General features: G+C 47.4%; 1 protein-coding gene across 1 annotated transcript in view; it reads right to left on the bottom strand.

The window, feature by feature from the left end:
* gabpa (GA binding protein transcription factor subunit alpha) overlaps positions 1–26,626 on the bottom strand; it is a 67,770-nt gene that overhangs the window by 28,906 nt on the left and 12,238 nt on the right. The window contains 3 exon segments of the mRNA XM_072513146.1: positions 1,498–1,582; positions 4,362–4,509; positions 16,623–16,718. Coding sequence (XP_072369247.1) covers positions 1,498–1,582; positions 4,362–4,509; positions 16,623–16,693 — 304 coding nt within the window. The 5' untranslated portion in view covers positions 16,694–16,718.

Here is a 26,626-nt window from a genome sequence, read left to right as displayed (position 1 = left end):
AATTTCAATGTAGGAAACTGGGGTGTTGCATTTTAATTGGAAGAATAAGGAAGTTCTTTATTAAGAATCTAAATGGGAGAGGGGAGTAAAGGAATCTAGGAGCGTAAACGGACAAATCACTAATAAGGCCATAAAAATAACAAGGAATTGGGAATCATTCCTAGAGAGATGGATTAAACTTGTGAAGAACCTTAGTTAGAACTCACTTTGACATGTCCCAGCAGTTCTAGTCTCCATATTACACAAATGATGGAGAGGCACTGCAAAAAGCTCAAGAAAGATTGACACGGTTGATACCAGTCCCGAGTGGTTTCACACATATCAGCAAAGACTGAATAACTGGGGCTCTTTTCCCCTATAGAGGTGTTTAAAATTATGAAAGGGGGCGGCACGGTGGCACATTGTTAGCACTGCCGCCTCACGCAGCCGAGGACCTCGGTTTTATCCCGACCCCGGGGTCACTGCCTGTGTGGAGTTTGCACATTCTCCCAGTGTCTGCGTGGGTTTCACCCCCACTACCCAAAAAGATGTGCAGGGTAGGTGGATTGGCCACACTACAAGGAACAGTTGAAGTGAATAGCATAGATTAATTTAAGGAGAGTCACACAAGGGTATAAAAGGAATATGATATACTGATAGACTTAGATGAAGAAGAGGAGTGGGCGAGGCTCACGTCAACTAGTGGGGCTGAGTGGCCTGTTTCCATACTGGGGCTGTTTAGCACAGGGCTAAATCGCTGGCTTTGAAAGCAGACCAAGGCAGGCCAGCAGCACGGTTCAATTCCCGTACCAGCCTCCCCGAACAGGCGCCGGAATGTGGCGACTAGGGGCTTTTCACAGTAGCTTCATTGAAGCCTACTTGTGACAATAAGTGATTTTCATTCATTTCATTCTGTATATTCTGTATAAGAGAACGGTGGTTTTATGTCAGGAAAGCACCAATCTCAGTTTCCGCTTTAAGCCAACTGACCTCATCCACGGGTTCTGCAGGAGAATTGCTATTGTCTCAGTGCTTCTGGGCTATGCAGTGGGAGATTAAACAAATGGTGATTGTAAAACAAATTCATAGCCTACAGGGAAAAGTCTGGGAAGCTGCTATTACATCTGTTGTTCGTGCCATCTGGTTTTTTTGGGGGTTTTACTGGCAACCAGCCTTGGCAAACCCAGTAAGTTTAACTTGGGGGCGGTCACCAGCAGTGGCACCAGTGTCCTAATTATACAGGATTATCGGCAGGTTTAGATGAAATTCTGATCACGCTCCTCATACAGTCCGGCAATGCTCCTGACAGCTGGAGGGAGGTGGGCGAGGAGGAGGCGGAGAGCAAATAAGTAAAAACAATCTGGGAACGTGCCAATAAATTTCTGATTAGGCTCCCTTCAATCAGCCTGATTAGGTCATGCTTCCTGAATAGGAAAAATATGTCTGGTTGCATAGGCCTTGAATACAGCATGCATGCAATGCATGATCAGGTTGTTCTAAGATTTAGACCCAGCTTACCTTGTCTGGAAATGACTTCCACGCTGAGTTGAACAGTGCCATCAGTTTTCACTCCTTGGTCAAATAAGCTGCGGTTAGGATCCAGCTATAACAGAAGATAGACAAAGCAAGAAAAGTTATTAGATTCAAAGGGCATTCCAAGTGTAATTCATTAGATGGGATTGTACTGCAGAAGGAAAAGTTGATAGTTATACAAGTTGAAGTTGGCAATCAACTAGAGGCAGAGAACTACTGTACACACCGCAAAAACAATTTGTCATGGCGCACTCTGCTGGAAAGGGGACATTGCTGGAAAGGGGACATTTAAACTTCTTAAAACAGGTATTCGGATATAAAACAAGCAGTTACCTTTCCTCCTATCTCCACCCAACAACAGACAAGTTTAATGAAAAATTCTCACTGAAATAATTAGAAGCACTCAAGTTTACAGCACGGAAGAGACCATTTGGCCCACTGTTTAAGTACTGGCTCTTTGCTGAAGCAATCCCACATTAATCCCTCTACCCTGATCTCTCTTCATAACCCTCTATCTTCTGCTGCTTCAAACATATGTTCATTTTCCCCTGAAAAGATGCTAAGGTCTCTCCCTCAACCGTACCCGATGGCCAAGTATCCAGTGATCCATTAATCCTCGGTGTAAAATTTCTCTTCAAATTTCTCCTCACTCTAATAATGTTAAATTGATGATCCCGATTCATTAACCGCAGTCCTTTGCTATTTGCTTTGTCAAAATAATTTATAACTCAGGGAAGGATATCTGTTCTTAGTCTAGCCGGCGTGTGATCCCAGACCACAAGTCACTCAGTTTTATAAGCTTGGCCACTGATTGTCGGCCTTGCCATCCTGTGGATGAATGAAAAATACACACACTGGAAGGAGCCACGATAGGGTTGTAGGACCGAAGCAGGAAGTGGAAGAGAAATTAAGGGAGGTAACAAAACTCAGGTCAAAGAATCAAGTTTTGAGGAACTGAAGCGGCAGAAGGAAATTGCAAGGGATATAGGAAGAGCGTAGGGATTTTTAAAATTGTTCTTTCAGGGGGTGAGAGCATCACTGGCAAGGCCAACATTTTGTTGCTCAATCCCCAATTGCTCTGGAACGGAGTGGCTTGCTAGACCATTTCAGAGGGCAGTTTAGAGTTAGCCACATTGCCATGGATCTGGAGTCACATGTAGGCCAGACTAGGTGCAAAAGCTGGTTTTCTTCCCTAAGTGGAAAAGTGTTGAGGTTATGCACTTCGAAGGGAAGAATGAAGGCATAGACTATTTTCCAAATGGGGAAATGCTTCGGAAATCAGAAGCACAAAGGGACCTTAAGGGTCCTAGTTCCGGATTCTCTAAAGGTTAAAGTGCTGGTTCAGTCAGCAGATAGGAAGGCAAATGAAATGTTAGCATTCATGTTGAGAGGGCTAGAATACAAGAGCAGGGGTGGACTTCTGAGGCTGTATAAGACTCTGGTCAAACCCCATTTGGAATATTATGAGCAGTTTTGGGCCCCTTTTCTAAGGAAGGATGTGCTGGCCTTGAAAAGGGTCCAGAGGAGGTTCACGAGAATGAGGGCAGCACGGTGGCACAGTTGCTTCACAGCTTCAGGGTCCCAGGTTCGATTCTCGACTTGGGTCACTGTCCGTGCGGAGTCTGCACGTTCTCCCCGTGTCTGCGTAGGTTTCCTCCGGGTGCTCTGGTTTCCTCCCACAGTCCAAATATGTGCAGGTTAGGTGGATTGGGCGTGATAAATTGCCCTTAGTATCCAAAAAGGAAAGGTGGGATTACTCGGCCTCCTTCTGCACTGTAAATTCTATGATTCTATCATATTGTCATATGAGAAGCGGTTGAGGACTCTGGGTCTGTGCCTGTTGAAATTTAGAAGGGTGAGGGGGGGTGGATCTTTTAAAACTTCCAGGATACTGCAAGGCCTGGATAGAGTGGACGTGGAGAGAATGTTTCTAAGAGTAGGAAAAACTAGAACCAGAAGGCACCTGCTCAGAATGAAGGGACGATTCTTTAAAACTGAGATGAGGAGGAATTTCTTCAGCCAGAGGGTGGTGAATCTGTGGAACTCTTTGCCGCAGAAGGCTGTGGAGGCCAAATCACTGAGTGTCTTTAAGACAAAAATAGATAGGTTCTTGATTAATAAGGAGATCAGGGGTTATGGGGAGAAGGCAGGAGAATGGGGATGAGAAAAATATCAGCCATGATCGAATGGCAGAGCATTCGATGGGCCAAGTGGCCTAATTCTGCTCCTTATAGTGTATCTGCCATGGTGGGATTTGAATCGCAGCCCGAGGACATTAGCCTGGATCTCTGGATTGCTAATTCAGTGACATTACTATTAAATCATTATCCCCTCGATAATGTTATGGTTGAAGTCTCAGGCTCCGAGATTGGAGCAGAGGAAAAGCACAGTTTGGGACATACTGGGGTTGGGAAAAAGCTCTTAAGGGACTTGACAGGGAAGGTGATGATTCAAGGAGGGAAGGAGCCAATGGAAGTCAGTGAAGCTGGAGTGTTTGCATCTATTAGCATCAGATTCCAATACTAGTCAAGCATGTAACATTTCCCACATGACTTTTTATTTAAAATCAGACTCTTTTCATTTTTCTTTTGGTCAGCCTGGGTTGTGTACCAACAGTGGCAAGAAGGGGAGAGCAAGTGGCTCTCAGCTTCTATTCATAGCCCATGGAAGCAAAAGATTAGGAAAGTACCAGGAACAACTCTATCGGAGGCACCTGCTGATTGCCACCTAGCACACACAATGCTGCAACATAAACCAGGAGCCCATCAAGCTAGGAAATTGGACAGCCAATGCTCCAAAATAATGCGGCATTCCTGATAAAACTTGAATCAAATCTTCTTATTCTTTACCAGAATATCTTGGAGACAAATCTCGTGTGCTTCCAAAGAACACTGAAGACGTGGCTCTAACAGCTTCTTGAGGTTGCCAACGGGCTCATTGATGTCAATGGACTGACTCACAAACTCTGCTGTGGTGATGGTTGTCTGCTCTGCAATGCTGAAAAGTAAGTATCAAGGAATAAGAAGTTTAAAAAAAAAAAGCTTATTCTTATAAATGAACAGAGGTCGGAATTTAAAGTTTTTTATACTGTACATAATTGATGCAACAAATGGAAAAAATACAGATGTTAGGCCCCGACAACTCATTTTGGCCCTCCACCCCCCTGTTCATAGTAGGCCATTCAGCCACTCGATTTGCTCCACCATTCAAATAGATTGCGGTTGATTGATTCTCAATTCCATTCACCCATTGTGGCTTCATATCGCTCGTGACCATCAACTAACAAAAACCCATCACACTCTTTTCTTGCAAGTTCCAGCTGCTCCGCCCACCTGCTCCAACGCCCACTCACCCCACCCCTTGACCTCACCCTACAATAGGGCAGCACGGTAGCATTGTGGATAGCACAATTGCTTCACAGCTCCAGGGTCCCAGGTTCGATTCAGGCTTGGGTCACTGCCTGTGCGGAGTCTGCACATCCTCCCCGTGTGCGCGTGGGTTTCCTCCGGGTGCTCTGGTTTCCTCCCACAGTCCAAAGATGTGCAGGTTAGGTGGATTGGCCATGATAAATTGCCCTTAGTGTCCAAAATTGCCCTTAGTGTTGGGTGGGGTTACTGGATTATGGGAATAGGGTGGAGGTGTTGACCTTGGGTAGGGTGCTCTCTTCAAGAGCCAGTGCAGACTCGATGGGCTGAATGGCCTACTTCTGCACTGTAAATTCTATGATCTACTCTGTATTCACAGCCTTTAAGGGAAGAGAATTCCAGACTTTTATCATCCTATCAAATACTTGTAACATTTTAAACACATTGATTAGATGAACCCTCTGTACGAGGAAACGCAAGCCAAGGTTTCAGATGATGGAACATGCTACTGAAGGACTTGACTTCAGGTGGCGTGCGCGAGCGGAGCAGTCCTGCTGGAGAGGGGGTCCCGCTGGTCGGTGGCATTTCGGCGTTTTCCGAGGGTTTCCCTGTGGTTTCGCCGGTCGCGATTTCTTCGGCCGTTGGGGCCTGGGGGACGGGCGCCGCGTCGGGCAGGTTTGGAGCCGGTGGGGACCCCCGTGACCGGAGGAGCAGGGGCATCGAGCCGGAAGCAAGTGGCGGGTGAGGAGCGTGGCCTGAGGCGAGGCCTGAATCCAGCACAGATGTAGAGGGGGAGCAGCGCACACCGGGTGGCCCCCCGCTGAAAATGCATGTTTGGGATGTTTGAAGTCCGGTCCCAGGAGGAGAGATATTTTGAACTTTGATTTTTGAACATTTTATTATTAAGTAACAGTTTTAAAAAAAATTCCTTTTATTACAATTTTTAAATTTTATTTAATTTTTATTTTGTTTATGTATTTTATTTTTTAATTTTATTATTTATCTCGAGATTGAGGCAAGAAGGAGAAAAATACAAAGTGATTAAGCGATGCCAAAAACAGCTGTGAAGGGAGGAAACGCGGGTTCGCCGCCAAAGGAGAGGACCAGTAAAAGCGCTGACAAGATGGCGGATGCCGGACCGCGTGGTGGGGCCGCACTACTTACAGTGGAAAGGATGACTGAGGTGATGACTGTGGAGCTGGAGAAGCAGTTTGCGAGACACATGGAGGCGTTGAGGAAGGAGATGGCAGTCGCACGGAGATCATTGGTGGAACAGGCAATTGCCCCAGTGAGGTGGATGTGGCAAAGACATCGGCCGAGGTGGAAGAACAGGGTGAAAAGATGGAGGAAGTGGAGGAGGCCATGTCGCAGTACAGTGACCAGCTCACCTTGATGGGAGACGAACTACAGAGGGTAATGGAGGTCAACAGAGGACTCTGAGCAAAGCTTGAGGACTTGGGAGAACCGCTCGAGGCGGCAAAATCTGAGAATTGTGGGCGTGCCTGAAGGGGCAGTGGGCTCAAGGCCAACTGAGTACTTTGCTAAGAGGCTGGCGGAGTTGATGGGGGAGGGTGAAGACACCTCCCGGTATGAACTGGACCGAGCTCATCGGTCGTTAAGGCCGAAATGCAAAGTCAATGAGCTGCCGAGAGCAGTAATTATCTGCTTCCATAAATACCACATGAAGGAGAACGTGTTAAACTGTGTATATGGTCCCAATTGGGCCAATGTGGAATTCATGAAGAAGGTGTGTGGGGCCATCCCCGACTTGGAAACACACAAATAGTGGGGGGGAAACTGGATCTTGATGCAGGAGCTACGGTTGGACAGGTCACGGCTGCGCTCGCTAGTCCCATCGGGGGGGGGGGGGGGGCGAAGGCACTGGCTGGGCTAATGGTGAAGGTGGGAGGGGTGGACCCTTGGAGGTTTCTGCACCTAAGGGGTAGGAGTACTCGTTTCTCTCAACGGTCCACAAGTCGCGGATTGACTTCTTCATGGTGGGGAAGGCGCTGTTGGCTGGGGTTCAAGGGTCGGAGTACTCGGCAATTGCAATATCAGATCATGCTCCGCATTGGGTGGATATGGTACTGGAGAAGGGGATGGTACAGAGACCAGGGTGGAAGCTCGATGTGGGACTGTTGGGGGACCGAGGGTTCTGTGACAAAATTGAAAAAGTAATAGAGGAATATGGAATAATAATAATAATCGCTTATTGTCACAAGTAGGCTTCAATGAAGTTACCGTGAAAAGCCCCTAGTCGCCACATTCCGGCGCCTGTTCGGGGAGGCCGGTACAGGAACTGAACCCGCGCTGCTGGCCTTGTTCTGCATTATAAGCCAGCTGTTTAGCCCACTGTGAGAAAGATTTTAATTGCACAGGTGAGGTGTCTGGGAGGCTTTAAAGGCAGTCGTGAGGGGTGAGGTGATCTCGTTCAAGGCTAGGCTAGAGAAAGAGGAGAGGGTAATAGATGAGATGTTGGAGGTAGACAGGAGGCAAGCAGAAGATAGGGACCCAGCACAGTTGGAAAAGAGGAAAGAACTCCAGGTGAGCTTTGACCGACTATCTACCAGGAAGGCGGTACACCAATTGAGGCGAGCAAGGGGGGCAGTTTACGAGCATGGAGAGAAGGCGGGCCGTGTGTTGGCTAGTGAGCTCTGTAGGGAAGCTGCGGCAAAGGAAATTGTCCAGGTGCGGGACAGGGCAGGGAGGTTGGTGGTAGCTCCAGATCAGATTAACAAGGTCTTTAAGGAATTCTGTGAGAGGTTGTACAGGTCAGAGCCATCTGGGAGAGGCCGGGAGATGCAGGAATTTCTAGATGGGCTGGAGTACCCGAGGTTAGGGGAGGGGACAGGACTACATTAGAGGGGCCGATAATGGAGCAGGAGATAAAAGATGCGATTGGGAGGATGCAGTCGGGTGTGGCAGGGCCAGATGGGTTCCCGGTGGTATTTTATAAAAAATTCAAAAATAAGATGGTACCAGTGATGGTAGGGATGTTTGAGGAGGCGAAAGGGAAGGGGGTGTTACCACAAACTTTGGGGCAGGCATCGATTTCCCTGTTACTTAAGAAAGATAAGGAGACTTCCGGGTGCGGCGATGACCAGCTAAGTCGCACGTTTCGGCAGCTCCCGGTGGAATGGACTTTTGGGCTCTTAATAGGAGCCCCAACAGCAATTTTAACGGCTAAAAACACTGTGCGGTAACCAGAAGGGAATCCCCCCTGGACACGGATGGAAAAAGGAGAGGAAAGTGGCCGGATTGCGGTGGATCCTTTAGAGCAGCGGCAAGGAAGGCAAGCAAAAACCAAGATGGCGTCGGAAGGTGGCAGTTTAATATGGGGCCCTGAACAACACGAGTTTTTGAAACGCTGCGTGGAAGAGCTTAAAAAGGAGATGAAGAAGGAGCTGTTGGCCCCGATATTACAGGCGATTGAAGGGCTAAAGGATGAGCAAAAGACCCAGGAGCAGGAGCTTCGGGTCGTGAAGGCAAAGGCTGCCGAGAACGAGGACGATATACAGGGCCTGGTGGTGAAGACGGAGATGCATGAGGCACACCATAAACGATGTGTGGAAAGGCTGGAGGTGCTGGAGAATAATGCGAGGAGGAAGAATTTAAGGATTCTTGGTCTTCCTGAAGATGCAGAAGGGGCGGACGTCGGGGCATATGTGAGCACGATGCTGCACTAGTTGATGGGATCGGAGGCCCCGACGGGTCCGCTGGAGGTGGAAGGAGCCTATCGAGTTATGGCGCGAAGACCGAGGGCTGGAGAAATTCCTCGAGCCATAGTGGTGAGATTCCTCCGTTTTAAGGACAGGGAGATGGTCCTAAAATGGGCAAAGAAAACCCAGAGCAGCAGATGGGAGAACGCGGTGATCCGCGTATATTAAGACTGGAGTGCGGAGGTGGCAAGAAGGAGGGCGAGCTTTAATCGTGCCAAGGCGGTGTTTCATAAAAAGATCAAATTTGGAATGCTGCAGCCGGCAAGACTGTGGGTCACATATCAAGGGAAGCACCACTACTTTGAAATGGCGGATGAGGCGTGGACATTTATTGTTGAAGAGAAATTGGAATGAGTGGGTTATTAAAAAAGAACGTTTGAGACAAAGTGGTGGGGCGAATATGGGGGGCGAAGAGGGGGGGAAAAGGGGGGAGAGATGATTTTTATGTTGTTAATCCTGCGACCCGGTAACTTTTCTCTCTTCCACAGGTTGTGGGGGAGGGAGGAAGGGAGGTGGAGGAGTTGGGGGCGATGGCCATTGGGGGCAGGGCCAAAAGGGAAGCGCGGGCTTTGTTCCCGCACTATGATAATTATGGTGGGAATAGGGAAGCAGGAAGGAGGGGGCGTCGCACGGTGCGAGCCGAGGTCACGGGGGGAAGCCGAGGTCGGCCAGAGTTTGCTGACTTCTGGGAGCAACATGGGGGGTGTAACTACACTAGTGGGGGATCTAGCGGGGGGGGGGGGGGGGGGGGGGGGGGGGGTGGGAGGGGGGGATTTACTGGTTTGCTGCTGCTGGGGAGAAGGGGGAGCTGGTATGGGGTGGGGTGGGCGGGGCGGGGGGCACCGCCTGGGGGGAACCGGGTGAGAAGCTGGGTAAAAGGGGATGGCTAATCGACAAGGGGGTGGGGGGGTAAAGAGCCCCCCAACCCGGCTGATCACGTGGAATGTGAGAGGGCTGAACGGGCCGATAAAGAGGGCACGGGTGCTCGCACACCTAAAGAAACTTAAGGCAGATGTGGTTATGTTACAGGAGACGCATTTGAAACTGATAGACCAGGTTAGACTACGCAAAGGATGGGTGGGGCAGGTGTTTCATTCGGGGCTAGATGCGAAAAACAGGGGGGTGGCTTTATTAGTGGTGAAGCGGGTAATGTTTGAGGCAAAGACCATAGTGGCGGATAGCGGGGGCAGATACGTGATGGTGAGTGGCAAATTACAGGGGGAGGTGGTGGTTTTGGTAAACGTATATGCCCGAACTGGGATGATGCCAATTTTATGAGGCGTATGCTAGGATGCATCCCGGACCTAGAGGTGGGAAAGTTGGTCATGGGGGGAGATTTCAATACGGTGTTGGAACCAGGGTTGGACAGGTCGAGGTCCAGGACTGGTAGGAGGCAGGCAGCAGCCAAGGTGCTTAAAGAGTTTAAGGAGCAGATGGGAGGAGTAGACCCATGGAGATTTAGTAGACCTAGGAGTAAGGAGTTTTCGTTTTTCTCCTATGTCCACAAAGTTTATTCGCGAATAGACTTTTTTGTTTTGGGAAGGGCGTTGATCCCGAAGGTGAGGGGGACGGAGTATATGGCTATAGCTATCTCGGATCACGCTCCACATTGGGTGGACTTGGAGATAGGGGAGGAAAAAGAACGGCGTCCACCCTGGAGAATGGACATGGGACTAATGTCGGATGAGGGTGTGTGTCTAAGGGTGAGGGGGTGTATTGAAAAGTACTTGGAATTCAATGATAATGGGGAGGTCCAGGTGGGAGTGGTCTGGGAGGCGTTGAAGGCGGTGGTTAGAGGGGAGCTGATATCAATAAGGGCACATAAAGGGAAGCAGGAGAGTAAGGAACGGGAGCGGTTGCTGCAAGAACTTTTGAGGGTGGACAGACAATATGCGGAGGCACCGGAGGAGGGACTGTACAGGGAAAGGCAAAGGCTACACGTAGAATTTGATTTGCTGACTACGGGTACTGCAGAGGCACAGTGGAGGAAGGCACAGGGTGTACAACATGAATATGGGGAGAAGGCGAGCAGGTTGCTGGCCCACCAATTGAGGAAAAGGGGAGCAGCGAGGGAAATAGGGGGAGTGAGGGATGAGGAGGGAGAGATGGAGCGGGGAGCGGAGAGAGTGAATGGAGTGTTCAAGGCATTCTATGAAAGATTATATGAAGCTCAGCCCCCGGATGGGAAGGAGAGAATGATGTGTTTTCTGGACCAGCTGGAATTTCCTAAGGTGGAGGAGCAGGAGAGGGTGGGACTGGGAGCACAGATCGAAATGGAGGAAGTGGTGAAAGGAATTAGGAGCATGCAGGCGGGGAAGGCTCCGGGACCGGATGGATTCCCAGTTTAATTTTACAGGAAATATGTGGACTTGCTCGCCCCGCTACTGATGAGAACCTTTAATGAGGCGAGGGAAAGGGGACAGCTGCCCCCGACTATGTCAGAGGCAACGATATCGCTTCTCCTAAGGAAAGAAAAAGACCCGCTGCAATGCGGGTCCTATAGGCCTATTTCCCTCCTGAATGTAGACGCTAAGATTCTGGCCAAGGTAATGGCAATGAGGATAGAGGATTGTGTCCCGGGGGTGGTCCATGAGGACCAAACTGGGTTTGTGAAGGGGAGACAGCTGAATACGAATATACGGAGGCTGCTAGGGGTAATGATGATGCCCCCACCAGAGGGGGAAGCGGAGATAGTGGTGGCGATGGATGCCGAGAAAGCATTTGATAGAGTGGAGTGGGATTATTTGTGGGAGGTGTTGAGGAGATTTGGCTTTGGAGATGAGTATATTAGATGGGTACAGCTGCTGTATAGGGCCCCGATGGCGAGCGTGGTCACGAATGGACGGGGGTCTGCATATTTTCGGCTTCATAGAGGGACGAGGCAGGGATGTCCTCTGTCCCCATTATTGTTTGCACTGGCGATTGAGCCCCTGGCAATAGCATTGAGGGGTTCCAGGAAGTGGAGGGGAGTACTCAGGGGAGGAGAAGAACACCGGGTATCTCTGTATGCGGACGATTTGTTGTTGTATGTGGCGGACCCGGCGGAGGGGATGCCAGAGATAATGCAGATACTTGGGGAGTTTGGAGAATTTTCAGGATATAAACTGAACATGGGGAAAAGTGAGTTGTTTGTGGTGCATCCAGGGGGGCAGAGCAGAGAAATAGAGGACTTACCGCTGAGGAAGGTAACAAGGGACTTTCGCTACTTGGGGATCCAGATAGCCAAGAATTGGGGTACATTGCACAGGTTAAATTTAACGCGGTTGGTGGAACAGATGGAGGAGGACTTCAAGAGATGGGACATGGTATCCCTGTCACTGGCAGGGAGGGTGCAGGCGGTTAAAATGGTGGTCCTCCCGAGATTCCTTTTTGTGTTTCAGTGCCTCCCGGTGGTGATCACGAAGGCTTTTTTCAAAAGGATTGAGAAGAATATCATGAGTTTTGTGTGGGCCGGGAAGACCCCGAGAGTGAGGAGGGGATTTTTGCAGCGTAGTAGGGATAGGGGGGGACTGGCACTACCGAGCCTAAGTGAGTACTACTGGGCCGCCAATATCTCAATGGTATGCAAGTGGATGGGAGAAGAGGAGGGAGCGGCGTGGAAGAGATTGGAGAGGGCGTCCTGCAGGGGGACTAGCCTACAAGCTATGGTGACGGCGCCGTTGCCGTTCTCACCGAAGGAATACACCACAAGCCCGGTGGTGATGGCTACTCTGAAAATCTGGGGGCAGTGGAGACGGCATAGGGGTAAGACGGGAGCCTCGGGGTGGTCCCCGATAAGAAATAACCATAGGTTTGCTCCGGGGAGAATGGATGGGGGATTTGGAACATGGCAAAGAGCAGGAGTAACACAATTGAGAGATCTGTTTGTAGATGGGACGTTTGCAAGTCTGGGAGCGCTGACCGAAAAATATGGGTTGCCCCAAGGGAATGCATTCCGGTATATGCAACTCAGGGCTTTTGCGAGGCAACAGGTGAGGGAATTCCCGCAGCACCCGACGCAGGAGGTGCAGGACAGAGTGATCTCAAAGACATGGGTGGGAGACGGTAAGGTATCAGATATATATAGGGAAATGAGGGACGAGGGGGAGATTATGGTAGATGAGCTGAAAGGGAAATGGGAAGAGGAGCTGGGGGAGGAGATTGAGGAGGGGCTGTGGGCTGATGCCCTAAGTAGGGTAAACTCATCGTCCTCGTGTGCCAGGCTAAGCCTGATACAATTTAAGGTGTTACACAGGGCGCATATGACTGGAGCACGGCTCAGTAAATTTTTTGGAGTAGAGGATAGGTGTGCGAGATGCTCGAGAAGCACAGCGAATCACACCCACATGTTCTGTTCATGTCCGGCACTACAGGGGTTTTGGGTGGGGGTGACAAAGGTGCTTTCGAAGGTGGTGGGTGTCCAGGTCGAACCAAGCTGGGGGTTGGCTATATTCGGGGTTGCAGAGGAGCCGGGAGTGCAGGAGGCGAAAGAGGCTGATGTTTTAGCCTTTGCGTCCCTAGTAGCCCGGCGCAGGATACTGTTGATGTGGAAGGAAGCCAAGCCCCCGGGTGTGGAGACCTGGATAAATGACATGGCAGGGTTTATAAAGTTGGAACGGATTAAGTTCATCCAAAGGAGATCGGCTCAAGGGTTCACCAGGCGGTGGCAACCGTTCGTCGAATACCTCACAGAAAGATAGAGGGAATGGAAAAGAAGAAGACAGCAGCAGCAACCCAGGGGGGGGGGGGGGGGGAACCAGAAGGACTCTCAGGGATGTTAGTGTACATGTATAATATGTATAGGTTGTTGTTATAGGTAATTGTATATTGGACTGTTGAATTGTATTTTTGGAGAGTATTTATTTGGGACAAGGCAGTTGCCATTTAGTTTAGTTTTTTAATTTTGATGTTGTTTATATATTATTTATTTCTTGCTTAAAACTGGCCAGTTATTTATATTGTTATATTACTGTGTAAAGGATACACAATGTACTGTCATGGTTGGCCAAAAATTTTGAATAAAATATATTAAAAAAAAAAGAAAGATAAGGATGCGATGGAGTGTGGGTCGTATAGGCCCATATCACTTTTAAAAATGGACGCAAAGATATTGGCGAAGGTACTGGCAGGTCGGCTAGAGGAGTGCCTCCTGAAGGTGATAGGTGAAGATTAGACGGAGTTTATGAGAGGGAGGCAGCTCTTTTCGAACATTAGGAGGTATTGAATGTGGTTATGGTACCAGCGGAGGGGAAGGAAACAGAGGTGGTTGTGGCATTGGATGTCGAGACAGTATTTGACCGGGTAGAATGGGGGTACTTGATGGCGTTCTAGAGTGGTTTGGAATTGGACCCAGATTTGTGGACTGGGTAAAGCTATTATACAAGGAGCCGAGGGCCATTGTCCGCACAAATAACATCAGCTCAGAATACTTTCCTCTGCACCGTGGGACTAGGCAGGGATGTCCTACGTCCTCCCCTGCCGTTTGCACTTGCGATTAAGCCGTTGGCCATCGCATTAAGAAGTTTGGGTGTATGGAAAGGGATGGAGTGGGGGGGGGGGGATAGCGCATAGGGTGTCCTTATATGCCAATGACTTGTTATTATGTGTGTCGGAACCAAGTTTGTCAATAGGGGGAATACTGGAGCTGCTTCGGGTGTTTGGGTCTCTCAGGGTACAAATTAAATCTAGACAAGAGTGAATATTTTGTGGTGGCTCGGCCAGCGGTGGGGGCAGTGATGGGGGGTGGGGGGCTGCCATTCCCTAAGGCAGGGACTCACTTTAGATACCTGGGGGTGCAGGTTGCTCGAGAGTGTGTGGGGGGCTCCGTATGTAAAACATTTCTAGTTTGGTGGGGAGGGTGAAAGCTGATCTGGCAAGGTGGGATGGTCTCCCTCTGTCACTGGCGGGTCAGGTGCAGGCGGTTAAAATGAATGGGCTGCCGCGATTCATGTTTCCTTTTCAATGCCTGCCAATTTTCCTGCCAAAGGCATTGTTTTTAGAGAGATTGAAGAGACGATTACCTGGTTCACATGGGCAGGGAAGGTGGCCAGATTTCTAAAGGTGCTTCTACAAAGAGGAAGGCAGGCAGGGGGTTTAGGTCTTCCGAACCTGATGTATTATTACTGGGCAGTGAATGTGGAGAAGGCACGGAGCTGAGTCAGAGGGGTTGACTCCCAATGGGTCAGAATGGAGGAGAGTTTGGGTAGGGGGTCGGGATTGAAGGCGCTAGCGACAGCATCGCTCACAATGGCCCCAGGGAGCCCGGTAGTAATAGCTTTGTTGATGATTTGGAGGCCGTTTCGACAGCACTTCGCGTTGGGGGCAGGGTCACAGGAAATGCCGATTCGGGGGAACCATAGATTTGATCTGGGGAAGTGGGATGGAAATTTTCGGAGATGGGAGGAGAAAGGAATTAGGACACTAAAAGATTTGTTTCTTGGCGGTCCTTTTACGGGATTGAAGGAGCTGGGAGCGAAGTATGGGCTGGAGCAGGGGGAAATATTTAGATACATGCAGGTTCGAGACTTTGCCAGAAAGGAGATGTAGAGCTTCCCAATAGAGCCAGCTTCCACATTGCTGGAGGAGGTGCTGACGACAGGGGGACTGGAGAAGAGGGTAGTATCGGCGGTTGATGGGTCTATTTTGGAGGAGGAGAAGGCGCCGCTAGAAGGATCAAGGCAAAGTGGGAGGAAGAGTTGGGAGAGGGTATGGAGGAGGGGTTCTGGCATGAGGTGCTCCGGAAGTTGAACGCCTCCACCTCGTGTGCGGGGTTGGGGCTGATACAGCTGAAGGTGGTGTATAGTGCACCTTACAAGGGCGAGGATGAGCCGGCTCTTTGAGGGGGTAGAAGATGTATGTGAACGTTGCGGGGGCGGCCGCAAACCACGTTCATATGTTTTGGTCCTGTCCAAAACTGGAGGATTACTGGAAGGAGGTGTTTGGGGTAATCTCTAAACTGGTGCACGTGAAACTGGGCCCGGGCCCTCAGGAGGCCATACTCAGGGCTGGAAACGGGTGCGGAGGCAGATGTTGTAGCCTTCGCCTCATTGATCGCCCGAAGGTGGATCCTGTTGGGGTGGAGATCAACCTCTCCACCCTGTGCCCTGGCGTGGCGGGGGGGGGGGGGGGGACCTGATGGAATTCTTGACGATTGAAAGGTCAAATTTGAACTGAGGGGAAGGATGGAGGGATTCTACAATTCATGGGCATTACTCATTATGCACTTTCGAGAATTGGATCATATCGAACATTAGGGAGGTTGGGGGCTGAGAGGGTTGGGGGGAGGGGGACTGTGTGTGTTAATGGTGACTATGGGTGATTCCTGATTCCTCTTTGTCATTTGTTTAGGTTAATATGCGGGCTAATGTTTGGGGGTTTGGTGGGAGGATGGGATCGTTGTTATTGATATGGGGATTGACATGACATTCGTTACTGATTATTGTTTATTATTGGGTGTAAATTTGGGAGAAAATGTGAAAAAGGAGAATAAATTTTTTTTTTAAAAAAAATGTTACTGAAGGACTTAAAAAATTCTACAAGGAATATTACTCACAACATGGAAGGACTCGTATTACGTGAAGATATCCGATTGATATCAAAAGGACCCGAACTAAAAAGGAGTACTGGAATTTAATGTCAAGAGTTTATGGTCAGAATTTGCAGCATACATTTGCCTCGAAACTGCACACTCAGCTAGCATTCTAGATCGAGAGACGAGTGACAAGAGCAGAAATATCCCCGATGTTGATTGGAAGCACAATTTTGAGATTATGGTAAAGGCTCAGTGTTGGGAGCAGAGGAACTTCACTCTGCATCTAACTGTACTTTCTCCGTCTCTGCTGTTACCCCATTTCTAAAAATATGCCATTTCCCAGCAATAGACGATTTCTCTCCATGCAGGGAAAAAAAAAATATATATCCTTGATAAGAAAATACACAATTTAAACAAAACCACTGAGCAAAAAGAATCCACACAACATTCAATCAACAGCACTGATCAATGCACCCACTGAGAGTGCGGTGTGTGCAGAAACATTTTCCAGTGTACCTCTCTTCTGTGCAATGCCGCTTCTCCTCGCCATCTATTTCTATTTCTATTTCCGCTGATCTCTTCGTCATGGTGGTGGAATCTGGAACTCACAATCTGTGTTTAAAGTAAAGCAAGACACATCTTTCAACAAAGGAAGTTCCACGCAATTAATTGGAAAAAAAAAGCACACGTGACAGGGCTAGGAAGCTGCAGAATTAAACGTACTATCTGTCAAAATGACCAGTTTACAGTTCCCCTGCCACAACATTATTTCATTTCATGCCCCTCCCCAATTCTATCCTCAGCATGAAGGTGCTGACTGATGTTCGGTTCAAGTTGCATGTTCATCTTTGCTGTTCCATTATTCAGGCAACACTGTTCATATACACCTTTCAGATGAGGCATTAAACTGAGGCTCTCTAAAGTGAATGTCAAAGATCCCATTATGAAGTGGAGCAGGGGGCGTTCTCCCTGGTGTCCTTGCCAATATTTATCCCTTAGTCGACATCACAAAACCTGGTCATTGTCACACTGCTGCTCATCAGAGCTTGTCGAGTGCAAATTAGCTATTGTGTTTTCCATATTAGGGTGGCACGGTCGCACAGTTGCTTCACAGCTCCAGGGTCCCAGGTTCGATTCCCGGCTTGGGTTACTGTCTGGGAGGAGTCTGCACGTTCACTTTGTGTCTGTGTGGGTTTCCTCCGGGTGCTCCGGTTTCCTCCCACAAGTTGTGCTGTTAGATGAATTGGGCATTCTGAATTCTCCCTCTGTGTACCCGAACAGGTGCTGACTAGGGGCTTTTCACAGTAACTTCATTGCAGCCTACTTGTGATAATAAAGGTTATTATTATTAATTATATCAGTGACTCCACCTCGAAAGTACTTCATTGGATATAAAGTGCGTTGGGTGTTCCGGAGGCGGTGAAAGGTGCTATATAAATGCATGTCTTTCTTTTACTCTAAAATAACTGCGGGCTTTTTCTGTTTGTATGATTTAGCACTGGATCACTGTGTTCGTGCACTGACTTATTCACAGGAGTGGGAGTTGTGCGGAGGTGAGAGAAAACAGGAACTCAAAAGATATTTTCGGACAAAGGCAACTGTTTACGTTTGTGTAAATGTGAACAAAGTATTACTTCAACCACTGTGCTAAACCTGGTGGGGGAGGGGCGGAAGCTGTTTGGTTCAAACTGGTCACATTATTTGTTGTTTTTACACGTTTCCTGATCAACCCTAAGCAAAACAGGAGAAACGTTCGCTTATGCATATCCAGTTGGTGATGTACCAGCAGCTGCTGTTTTTCTTACCAAAATGTTAAAATCATCAGCAACTGGTTTGTCATAAGGGGTTTAAATAAAACTGCTACAGAATCTACCAACAGCTTGCTGTCTATAAACTCTAATTAGTACAGTATTGAATCAGTCAAGCAGGTGCATCTAGGTCCGTGGCAAGTTAACCATTTTCGAGGCCCAGGATTTGCCTCTCTCTGCCAGAAGCCATGTCCTGCTGGTTAACCATTTTTAGGATCTTATCAGTTTTGTCTGCTAGAACCAAAATATCTAAATGCAATGAGCATACCCTCCCCAACACCCACAATTAGCCATCTTTTGGGGAAAAATATCATTCTTGGAGGTTAGGTATGACACATTATCTATTTCATTGTCTCAAGCGCAATAATAAGGGACTGGGGGCAGATCAGATTGGGGTAATTAGTGAATGGGTTAACGTTTTAATGACACTCCAGCAGCCACAATGGCTTTCTATTCTTCGGTCAGCTCAGAAATCACTCGATTTACAGAATGCAGTTCCATTATTTAGTATGGGTAGGCAAGTGGGAGTTTAAGTACTGTGTCCAGCTTGCTATTTCAGTGCTGTAACTGCTAGGTTATCGCAGGTGATAGCTTTACAGGTGAGGTTTACAAGTATTCTGAGCATAACTGAGAAAAATCTATCTAATTTCCAGCTTGGCTTGCACATCAATGAGTTTAAGAGAGACCATATTTCTATACGCATGCCCTCTTACAAATTAGATATCTTCAGGTCTCTATTCAGCAGAAATGCCCAATTCTGGTGCAGAAGAGAGTTTTGAATTATTATGCCACTTGACTCCTTGCTGATGGATTGTTTATTCAGGGTTTAGTAACACAGATCAGAAACGCACACATTTGATCTCTACACTACAATGACTTAACCAATTTTTAAAAATTTGTTCATGGGATGTGGGCAGTGCTGGCTGGGCCAGCATTTATTGCCCATCCCTTGAGGGCATTTTAAGAGTCCACATTGCTGTAAATCTGGAGTCACATGTAAGTCAGACTGGGTAAGGTCGACATGAAATGAAAATCGCTTATTGGCACAAGTAGGCTTCAATGAAGTTACTGTGAAAAGCCCCTAGTCGCCACATTCCGGCACCTGTTGGTGGAGGCTGTTACGGGAATTGAACCGTGCTGCTGATCTGCCTTGGTCTGCTTTCAAAGCCAGTGATTTAGCCGTGCTAAACAGCCCCCAGTGAACCAGATGGGTTTTTACGACAATCGACAATGGTTTCATGGTCACCTTTAGACTTTTAAAAAAAAGTAATTGAATTCAAATTTCCCCATCTGCCCTGGTGGGATTAGAATCCGGGTCGCCAGAGCATGGCTCTGGGTCTCTGGCTTACAAGCCCAGTGACAATCCCACTAAGCCAATGCATCCCCAAGCAAGTCTCAACAGCACAGGCACTACAATTACAAATACAATACATAAAGCAGCGGGAGTTCACAGAGAGAGAGTCCATAAAGCAGCGGGAGTTCACAGAGAGTCCATAGTTTCGGGAGTTCAGTTCCGGGAGCAGGCCTATTGGCTGACTGTAAATCAGGAAGGATACAAAAGGCGTGGCTGAAGTGCCTTTAGAAGCGGAGTGCTGGAAGCAAACAGAGTGTATCTGAGTTTGGGTAAGGCTGAGTTCGGGTAAGAGGGGAGTGAGGGCTGTGTTTTTTGGAGTTTGGTGTTTGGGGTTGAGTTTCCAAAAAAAAAAAAAAACCCCCAAAAAAAAACAATTATTTAAGTAAATTAATTAACTAGTAAGGGAATTTGGTGCTCATCTTAAGGAGGTGCAGAGAAGCAGACCTGTGAGGGAGTCTCGGGAGCAATTACATCACAGCCAGCAGGTAAGTGATTGGCTTGTGACTGGTAAGTGATTTTTCTTTTCTCTCTTTGACTTTCTCTTAGCTGTGTAGTGTAGTTTAAATTTAACTTCAGGTTTAAGTCATGGCAGGAGAGCTCAGACCCGTGTCATGCTCCTCTTGTGAGATGTGGCAATTCAGGGACCCTTCTGGTGTCCCTGACTCCTTCATCTGCAAGAAGTGTGTCCAACTGCAGCTCCTGTTAGACCGCTTGACGGCTCTGGAGCTGTGGATGGATTCACTTTGGAGCATCCACGATGCTGAGGAAGTTGCGGATAGCACATTCAGTGAGTTGGTCACACCGCAGATTAAAATTACTGAGGCAGATAGGGAATGGGTGACCAACAGACAGAGGAAGAGTAGGAAGGCAGTGCAGGGATCCCCTGCGGTCATCTCCCTCCAAAACAGATTTACCGTTTTGGAAACTGTTGGGGGAGATGGCTCACCAGGGGAAGGTGGCAGCAGCCAGGTTCATGGCACCATGGCTGGCTCTGCTGCACAGAAGGGCGGGAAAAAGAGTGGCAGAGCTATAGGGATAGAGGATTCAATTGTAAGGGGAATAGACAGGCGTTTCTGCGGACGCAAACGAGAATCCAGGTTGGTATGTTGCCTCCCTGGTGCAAGGGTCAAGGATGTCTTGGAGCAGCTGCAGGGCATACTGGAGGGAGAGGGTGAACAGCCAGCTGTCGTGGTGCATATAGGCACCAACGATATAGGTAAAAAACGGGATGAGGTCCTACAAGCTGAACTTAGGGAGTTAGGAGTTAAACTAAAAAGTAGGACCTCAAAAGGTAGTAATCTCAGGATTGCTACCAGTGCCACGTGATAGTCAGAGTAGGAATGACAGGATAGCTAGGATGAATACGTGGCTTGAGAGATGGTGCAAGAGGGAGGGTTTCAAATTCCTGGGACATTGGAACCGGTTCTGGGGGAGGTGGGACCTGTACAAATCGGACGGTCTGCATCTGAGTGGGACCGGAACCAATGTTCTTGGGGGTGTGTTTGCTAGTGCAGTTGGGGAGGGTTTAAACTAATGTGGCAGGGGGATGGGAACCGATGTAGGAAGTCAGTGGGGACGGAAACAAAAGGCAGGAAGGGAGAGTGTGTAAAGCATGACCAGAGAAAGCAAAGCAGAGAGCAAGGAGAGTCTACATTAAACTGCATTTATTTCAATGCAAGGGGCCCGACGGGCAAAGCGAATGAACTCAGGGCATGGATGGGAACATGGGACTGGGATATTATAGCTATGACTGAAACAAGGCTAAGGGAGGGGCAGGACTGGCAGCTCAATGTTCCGGGGTACAGATGCTATAGAAAGGATAGAACAGGAGGTAAGAGAGGAGGGGGGAGTGGCGTTTTTGATTAGGGAGAACATCACGGCAGTACTTAGAGGGGATATATCTGAGGGTTCGCCCACTGAGTCTATATGGGTGGAACTGAAAAATAAGAAGGGAGAGATCACCTTGATAGGACTGTACTACAGGCCCCCAAATAGTCAGCGGGAAATTGAGGAGCAAATATGTAAGGAGATTACAGATAGCTGCAAGAAAAATAGGTTGGTAATAGTAGGGGACTTTAAATTTCCCAACATTGACTGGGACAGCCATAGCATTAGGGGCTTGGATGGAGGGAAATTTGTTGAGTGTATTCAGGAGGAATTTCTCATTCAGTATGTGGATGGACCGACTAGAGAGGGGGCAAAACTTGACCTCGTCTTGGGAAATAAGGAAGGGCAAGTGACAGAAGTGTTAGTGAGGGATCACTTTGGGACAAGTGACCATAACTCCATTAGTTTTAAGATAGCTATGGAGAATGATAGGTCTGGCCCAAGAGTTAAAATTCTTAATTGGGGCAAGGCCAATTTTGATGGTATCAGACAGGAACTTTCAGAGGTAGATTGGGGGAGACTGTTGGCAGGCAAAGGGACGGCTGGTAAATGGGAGGCTTTTAAAAATGTGTTAACCAGGGTTCAGGGTAAGCACATTCCCTTTAGAGTGAAGGGCAAGGCTGGTAGAAGTAGGGAACCCTGGATGACTCGAGATATTGAGACTCTGGTCAAAAAGAAGAAGGAGGCATATGACGTACATAAACAACTGGGATCAAGTGGATTCCTTGAAGAGTATAGAGATTGTCGAAATAGAGTTAATAGGGAAATCAGGAGGGCACAAAGGTGACATGAAATTGCTTTGACAAATAATGCAAAGGAGAATCCAAAGAGCTTCTACAGATACATAAAGGGAAAAAGAGTAACTAGGGACAGAGTAGGGCCTCTTAAGGATCAACAAGGACATCTATGTGCAGGGCCACAAGAGTTGGGTGAGATCCTGAATGAATATTTCTCATCGGTATTCACGGTGGAGAAAGGCATGGATGTTAGGAAACTAAGGGAAATAAATAGTGATGTCTTGAGAAGTGTGCATATTACAGAGGAGGAGGTGCTGGAAGTCTTAAAGCGCATAAAGGTAAATAAATCCCCGGGACCTGATGAAATGTATCCCAGGATGTTGTGGGAGGCTAGGGAGGAAATTGCAGGTCCCCTAACAGAGATATTTGAATCATCGGCAGCCACAGGTGAGGTGCCTGAAGATTGGAGACTAGCGAATGTTGTGCCCTTGTTTAAGAAGGGCAGCAGGGAAAAGCCTGGGAACTACAGACCGGTGAGCCTAACGTCTGTAGTAGGTAAGTTGCTAGAAGGTATTCTGAGAGACAGGATCTACAAGCATTTAGAGAGGCAAGGACTGATTCGGGGCAGTCAGCATGGCTTTGTGCGTGGAAAATCATGTCTCACAAATTTGATTGAGTTTTTTGAGGGGGTGACCAAGAAGGTAGATGAGGGCAGTGCAGTAGACGTTGTCTGCATGGACTTTAGCAAAGCCTTTGACAAGGTACCGCATGGTAGGTTGTTGCAGAAGGTTAAAGCTCACGGGATCCAGGGTGAGGTTGCCAATTGGATTCAAAATTGGCTGGACGACAGAAGACAGAGGGTGGTTGTAGAGGGTTGTTTTTCAAACTGGAGGCCTGTGACCAGTAGTGTGCCTCAGGGATCGGTGCTGGGTCCACTGTTATTTGTGATTTATATTAATGATTTGGATGAGAATTTAGGAGGCATGGTTAGTAAGTTTGCAGATGACACCAAGATTGGTGGCACAGTGGATAGTGAAGAAGGTTATCTAGGATTGCAACGGGATCTTGATCAATTAGGCCAGTGGGCCGACGAATGGCAGATGGAGTTTAATTTAGATAAATGTGAGGTGATGCATTTTGGCAGATCGAATCAGGCCAGGACCTACTCAGTTAATGGTATGGCGTTGGGGAGAGTTATAGAACAAAGAGATCTAGGAGTACATGTTCATAGCTCCTTGAAGATGGAGTCGCACGGTGGACAGGGTGGTGAAGACGACATTCGGCATGCTTGGTTTCATTGGTCAGAACATTGAATACAGGAGTTGGGACGTCTTGTTGAAGTTATACAAGACATTGGTACGGCCACACTTGGAATACTGTGTGCAGTTCTGGTCACCCTATTATAGAAAGGATATTATTAAACTAGAAAGAGTGCAGAAAAGATTTACTAGGATGTTACCGGGACTTGATGGTTTGAGTTATAAGGAGAGGCTGGATAGACTGGGACTTTTTTCCCTGGAGCGTAGGAGGCTTCAGGGTGATCTTACAGAGGTCTATAAAATAATGAGGGGCATAGATAAGGTAGATAGTCAACATCTTTTCCCAAAGGTAGGGGAGTCTAAAACTAGAGGGCATAGGTTTAAGGTGAGAGGGGAGAGATTCAGGAGGGCCCAGAGGGGCAATTTCTTCACTCAGAGGGTAGTGAGTGTCTGGAATGTGCTGCCAGAGGTAGTAGTAGAGGTGGGTACAATTGTGTCTTTTAAAAAGCATTTAGATAGTTACATGGGTAAAATGGGTATAGAGGGTTATGGGCCAAGTGCGGGCAACTGGGACTAGCTTAATGGTAAAAACTGGGCGGCATGGACTGATTGGGCCGAAGGGCCTGTTTCCATGCTGTAAACTTCTATGATTCTATGATTCTAATTAACCCCAACACAGCTGGCTTGTTGGGAGGAATGCAGAGGGGGAGATTGGTCAGGGTGGAGAAAGTAGGTAGGAACCCTATTTACTGATCCCAAAGTGAAAGTGCACACTCGGCAGCACAAGGATTAATAGTGGTCAAATGGAGAGGATACAAGTTTTAGCACACTGTACCTGTAACCGAATACCAATAGGAGCCCTAATTTCCTTAAAGACATTTACACCTTCTTTGGCAAACCTGAACAAAGGGACTCCTAAGACTGCGTCAGGTGATAGTACAGCCTGCACTTCACATTTTACATTTTTCCCTATGGGAGATATCAGCATTTAGCAGCACAAGTCAGCCACTCTTTACATCATACAGAGGTGGTCATTCATCATATGAGAGCACGCACAATTATTCAATTAGGGTTCAGTGGAAGGATTATTTAGATCCAAAATGTTAACCCTATTTCACTCCACAGATGTTGCCAGACCTGCTGAGTTTATCCAGCATTTTCTGTTAATTCAATAAGGATAATGGGGAAGGGCAAGAAATGGGGCTGCATGACATCCATGCCTAATCGAATCATTTCATGCACATCTTTCCAATAATCACAAATCTTGACTTAAATTTGGAGAAACCTTCTTCCTAATTTATGTGCCAAATTTATCATCCTTACACACTTGCTGACTCAAACCTTCTGAAATAATCCCAATTGAGTGGGGCCCTGAGGTCACTGCAGCAGCATCAGCTGATGAATGGCACGGAATCTTTTTAAATTAAAGGCAATTAGTTCCACTATCATTTCCTCCCCCTAGCTGCAAGGCTGTTTGAAATTAATTCACCTGCATGGCAAAGGTAATTTACTTTTGGGAGGAAGAGGGAAAAATAAGGAGCATTTTGTAATGTTCATTTCCAAAGCTTAAAGTGAGCCGTGAGCCAACTTTAAGTAGGTAGCACAGAGATTTAACAGGGAATTCAGGAGAAACCTCTTCACTGAAAATGGTTAAAATGTGGAAGTTGACACCAATCAGGGCAGTTGAGACAAACAGTAAAGATCCATTTAAAGGGATGCTCTGTAAACACACAAGGGAGCAAGGAACAGTAGGCTGTGCTAATGGGGTTAAATAAATGAGAGGAGGCACGGTAGGGGCCCAGTTAGGTCTAATAGCCTGTCTCTGTGCTGGATTCTTTGTGAATATAAAACAAGTGAACAATCTAGGCCAATATTCCAACACAGAAGCAAGAGTGCCATTGGAGGGCTATGGCCCATTCTTTGGGTGAAATATTAAATTGAGACACTATCTCCTGAATTGGGAACTGTTAAAGATCCTTGACCTTATTTGAAGAGTAGGCAGTTCTCCTGGTACCTGGCCAACAATTTCTCTCTCAAGAACCAACAGATAATTATTTGCTCATCACACCGTTTCTTACAGGATGCCAGCCCACATAACAGTCAGTGTGTTCACTAAATAATCAATTTCATGATCAGACATTCTAGTACAAAGCATGTATCATTACAAATGCATGTACTCCAGCACTAGCTTGGGCAGAGGTGTTGAAGCTGTGCACCATTGTACTTGGTTAGCACTGTTGTTTCACAGCTCCAGGGTCGATTCCCAGCTTGGGTCACTGTCTGTGCAGAGTCTGTATGTTCTCCCCGTGTCTGCGTGGGTTTCCTCCGGCGGCTCCGGTTTCCTCCCACAAGTCCCGAAAGACTAGTTAGGTGAATTGGACATTCTGAATTCTGCCTGTGTACCCGAACAGGTGCCGGAAGGTGGCGACTAGGGGCTTTTCACAGTAACTCCATTGCAGTGTTAATGTAAGCCTACTTGTGACACGAAAAAGATTATTATTGAAGAAAGTTGTGCGCATTTGATGACGAAACAAAAACAGCAAGGCAAGCAATGAAAAAGTGTAGAAAAAAGTGGAAGATGCTGGAAGTGCACAATAGGGCAATCCATTTTGGAAAGCGAAAGGGAGGTTAATGATTCCTGGGAGGATACTTCGATGGCAAATTTGGACTGTGCTTGGGGACATTATTCTGAGCTCAATGACCAATGACAAACATCTTAAAGTGATAGTGTGAGTGATTAAAGTAATGAATTCAAAGATCACACAAGACATGCTGCACAATAATAGATGTAGTGTAAGGTCATAGAGTCACGGAGGTCTACAGCACAGAAAAGACCATCAGCCCATCGTGTCTGGGCTGGTCAAAAACAATCCTGAAGGGTTTTCTCTAATGGATTCCAGTAGCTTGTATCTGCAAAAGTAAGGATTCTTTTAGGCTCTTCATTATCAGTCATTATTATTGCCGAGCAGTAAACATAAAGCACATTCCTTGCTCTTCATCCATTGTGCGTGTAGACTAAACATGATCTGACTCTTTCTAACTAACACGAGACTGCGTTCAAGCTGAATAGCCTTCAAACGCCAAGTGCTCTGTGGGCCAAAGTGCGTTGCATGATCAAAGTTTAAAGAATAAAATAAAGGAGCAAAATCAAGATCTGGTGATTAGATGATACCAACACTGAAGGAATGTAATAGAAATGGAAAATGCTGGATAAGCTCTGCAGGTCTGAAGGAGAATCATACAGACACGAAATGTTAAGGAATCTGCAGTTATTTCGCTTTTATTAAAGGATGGGAAGACCAGAACTGGGCAAATACTTTCAACGTTTGGAACTCCTAGTGAAAGAAACAAGTTTAGAGGAGAAGGCAGTGCAAAGAGTCTTGTTTTTACCAGTGAAGATGTCAGGAAGAGATACATTATAAAGGATGTTGCATTTATGCCTCAGATGAACTTCATACACAGTAACATTAATTAT

This window comes from Scyliorhinus torazame, chromosome 8, assembly GCF_047496885.1.
Source record: "Scyliorhinus torazame isolate Kashiwa2021f chromosome 8, sScyTor2.1, whole genome shotgun sequence".
Classification (NCBI taxonomy): domain Eukaryota; kingdom Metazoa; phylum Chordata; class Chondrichthyes; order Carcharhiniformes; family Scyliorhinidae; genus Scyliorhinus; species Scyliorhinus torazame.
This window is presented reverse-complemented; position numbering and strand designations above follow the sequence as displayed.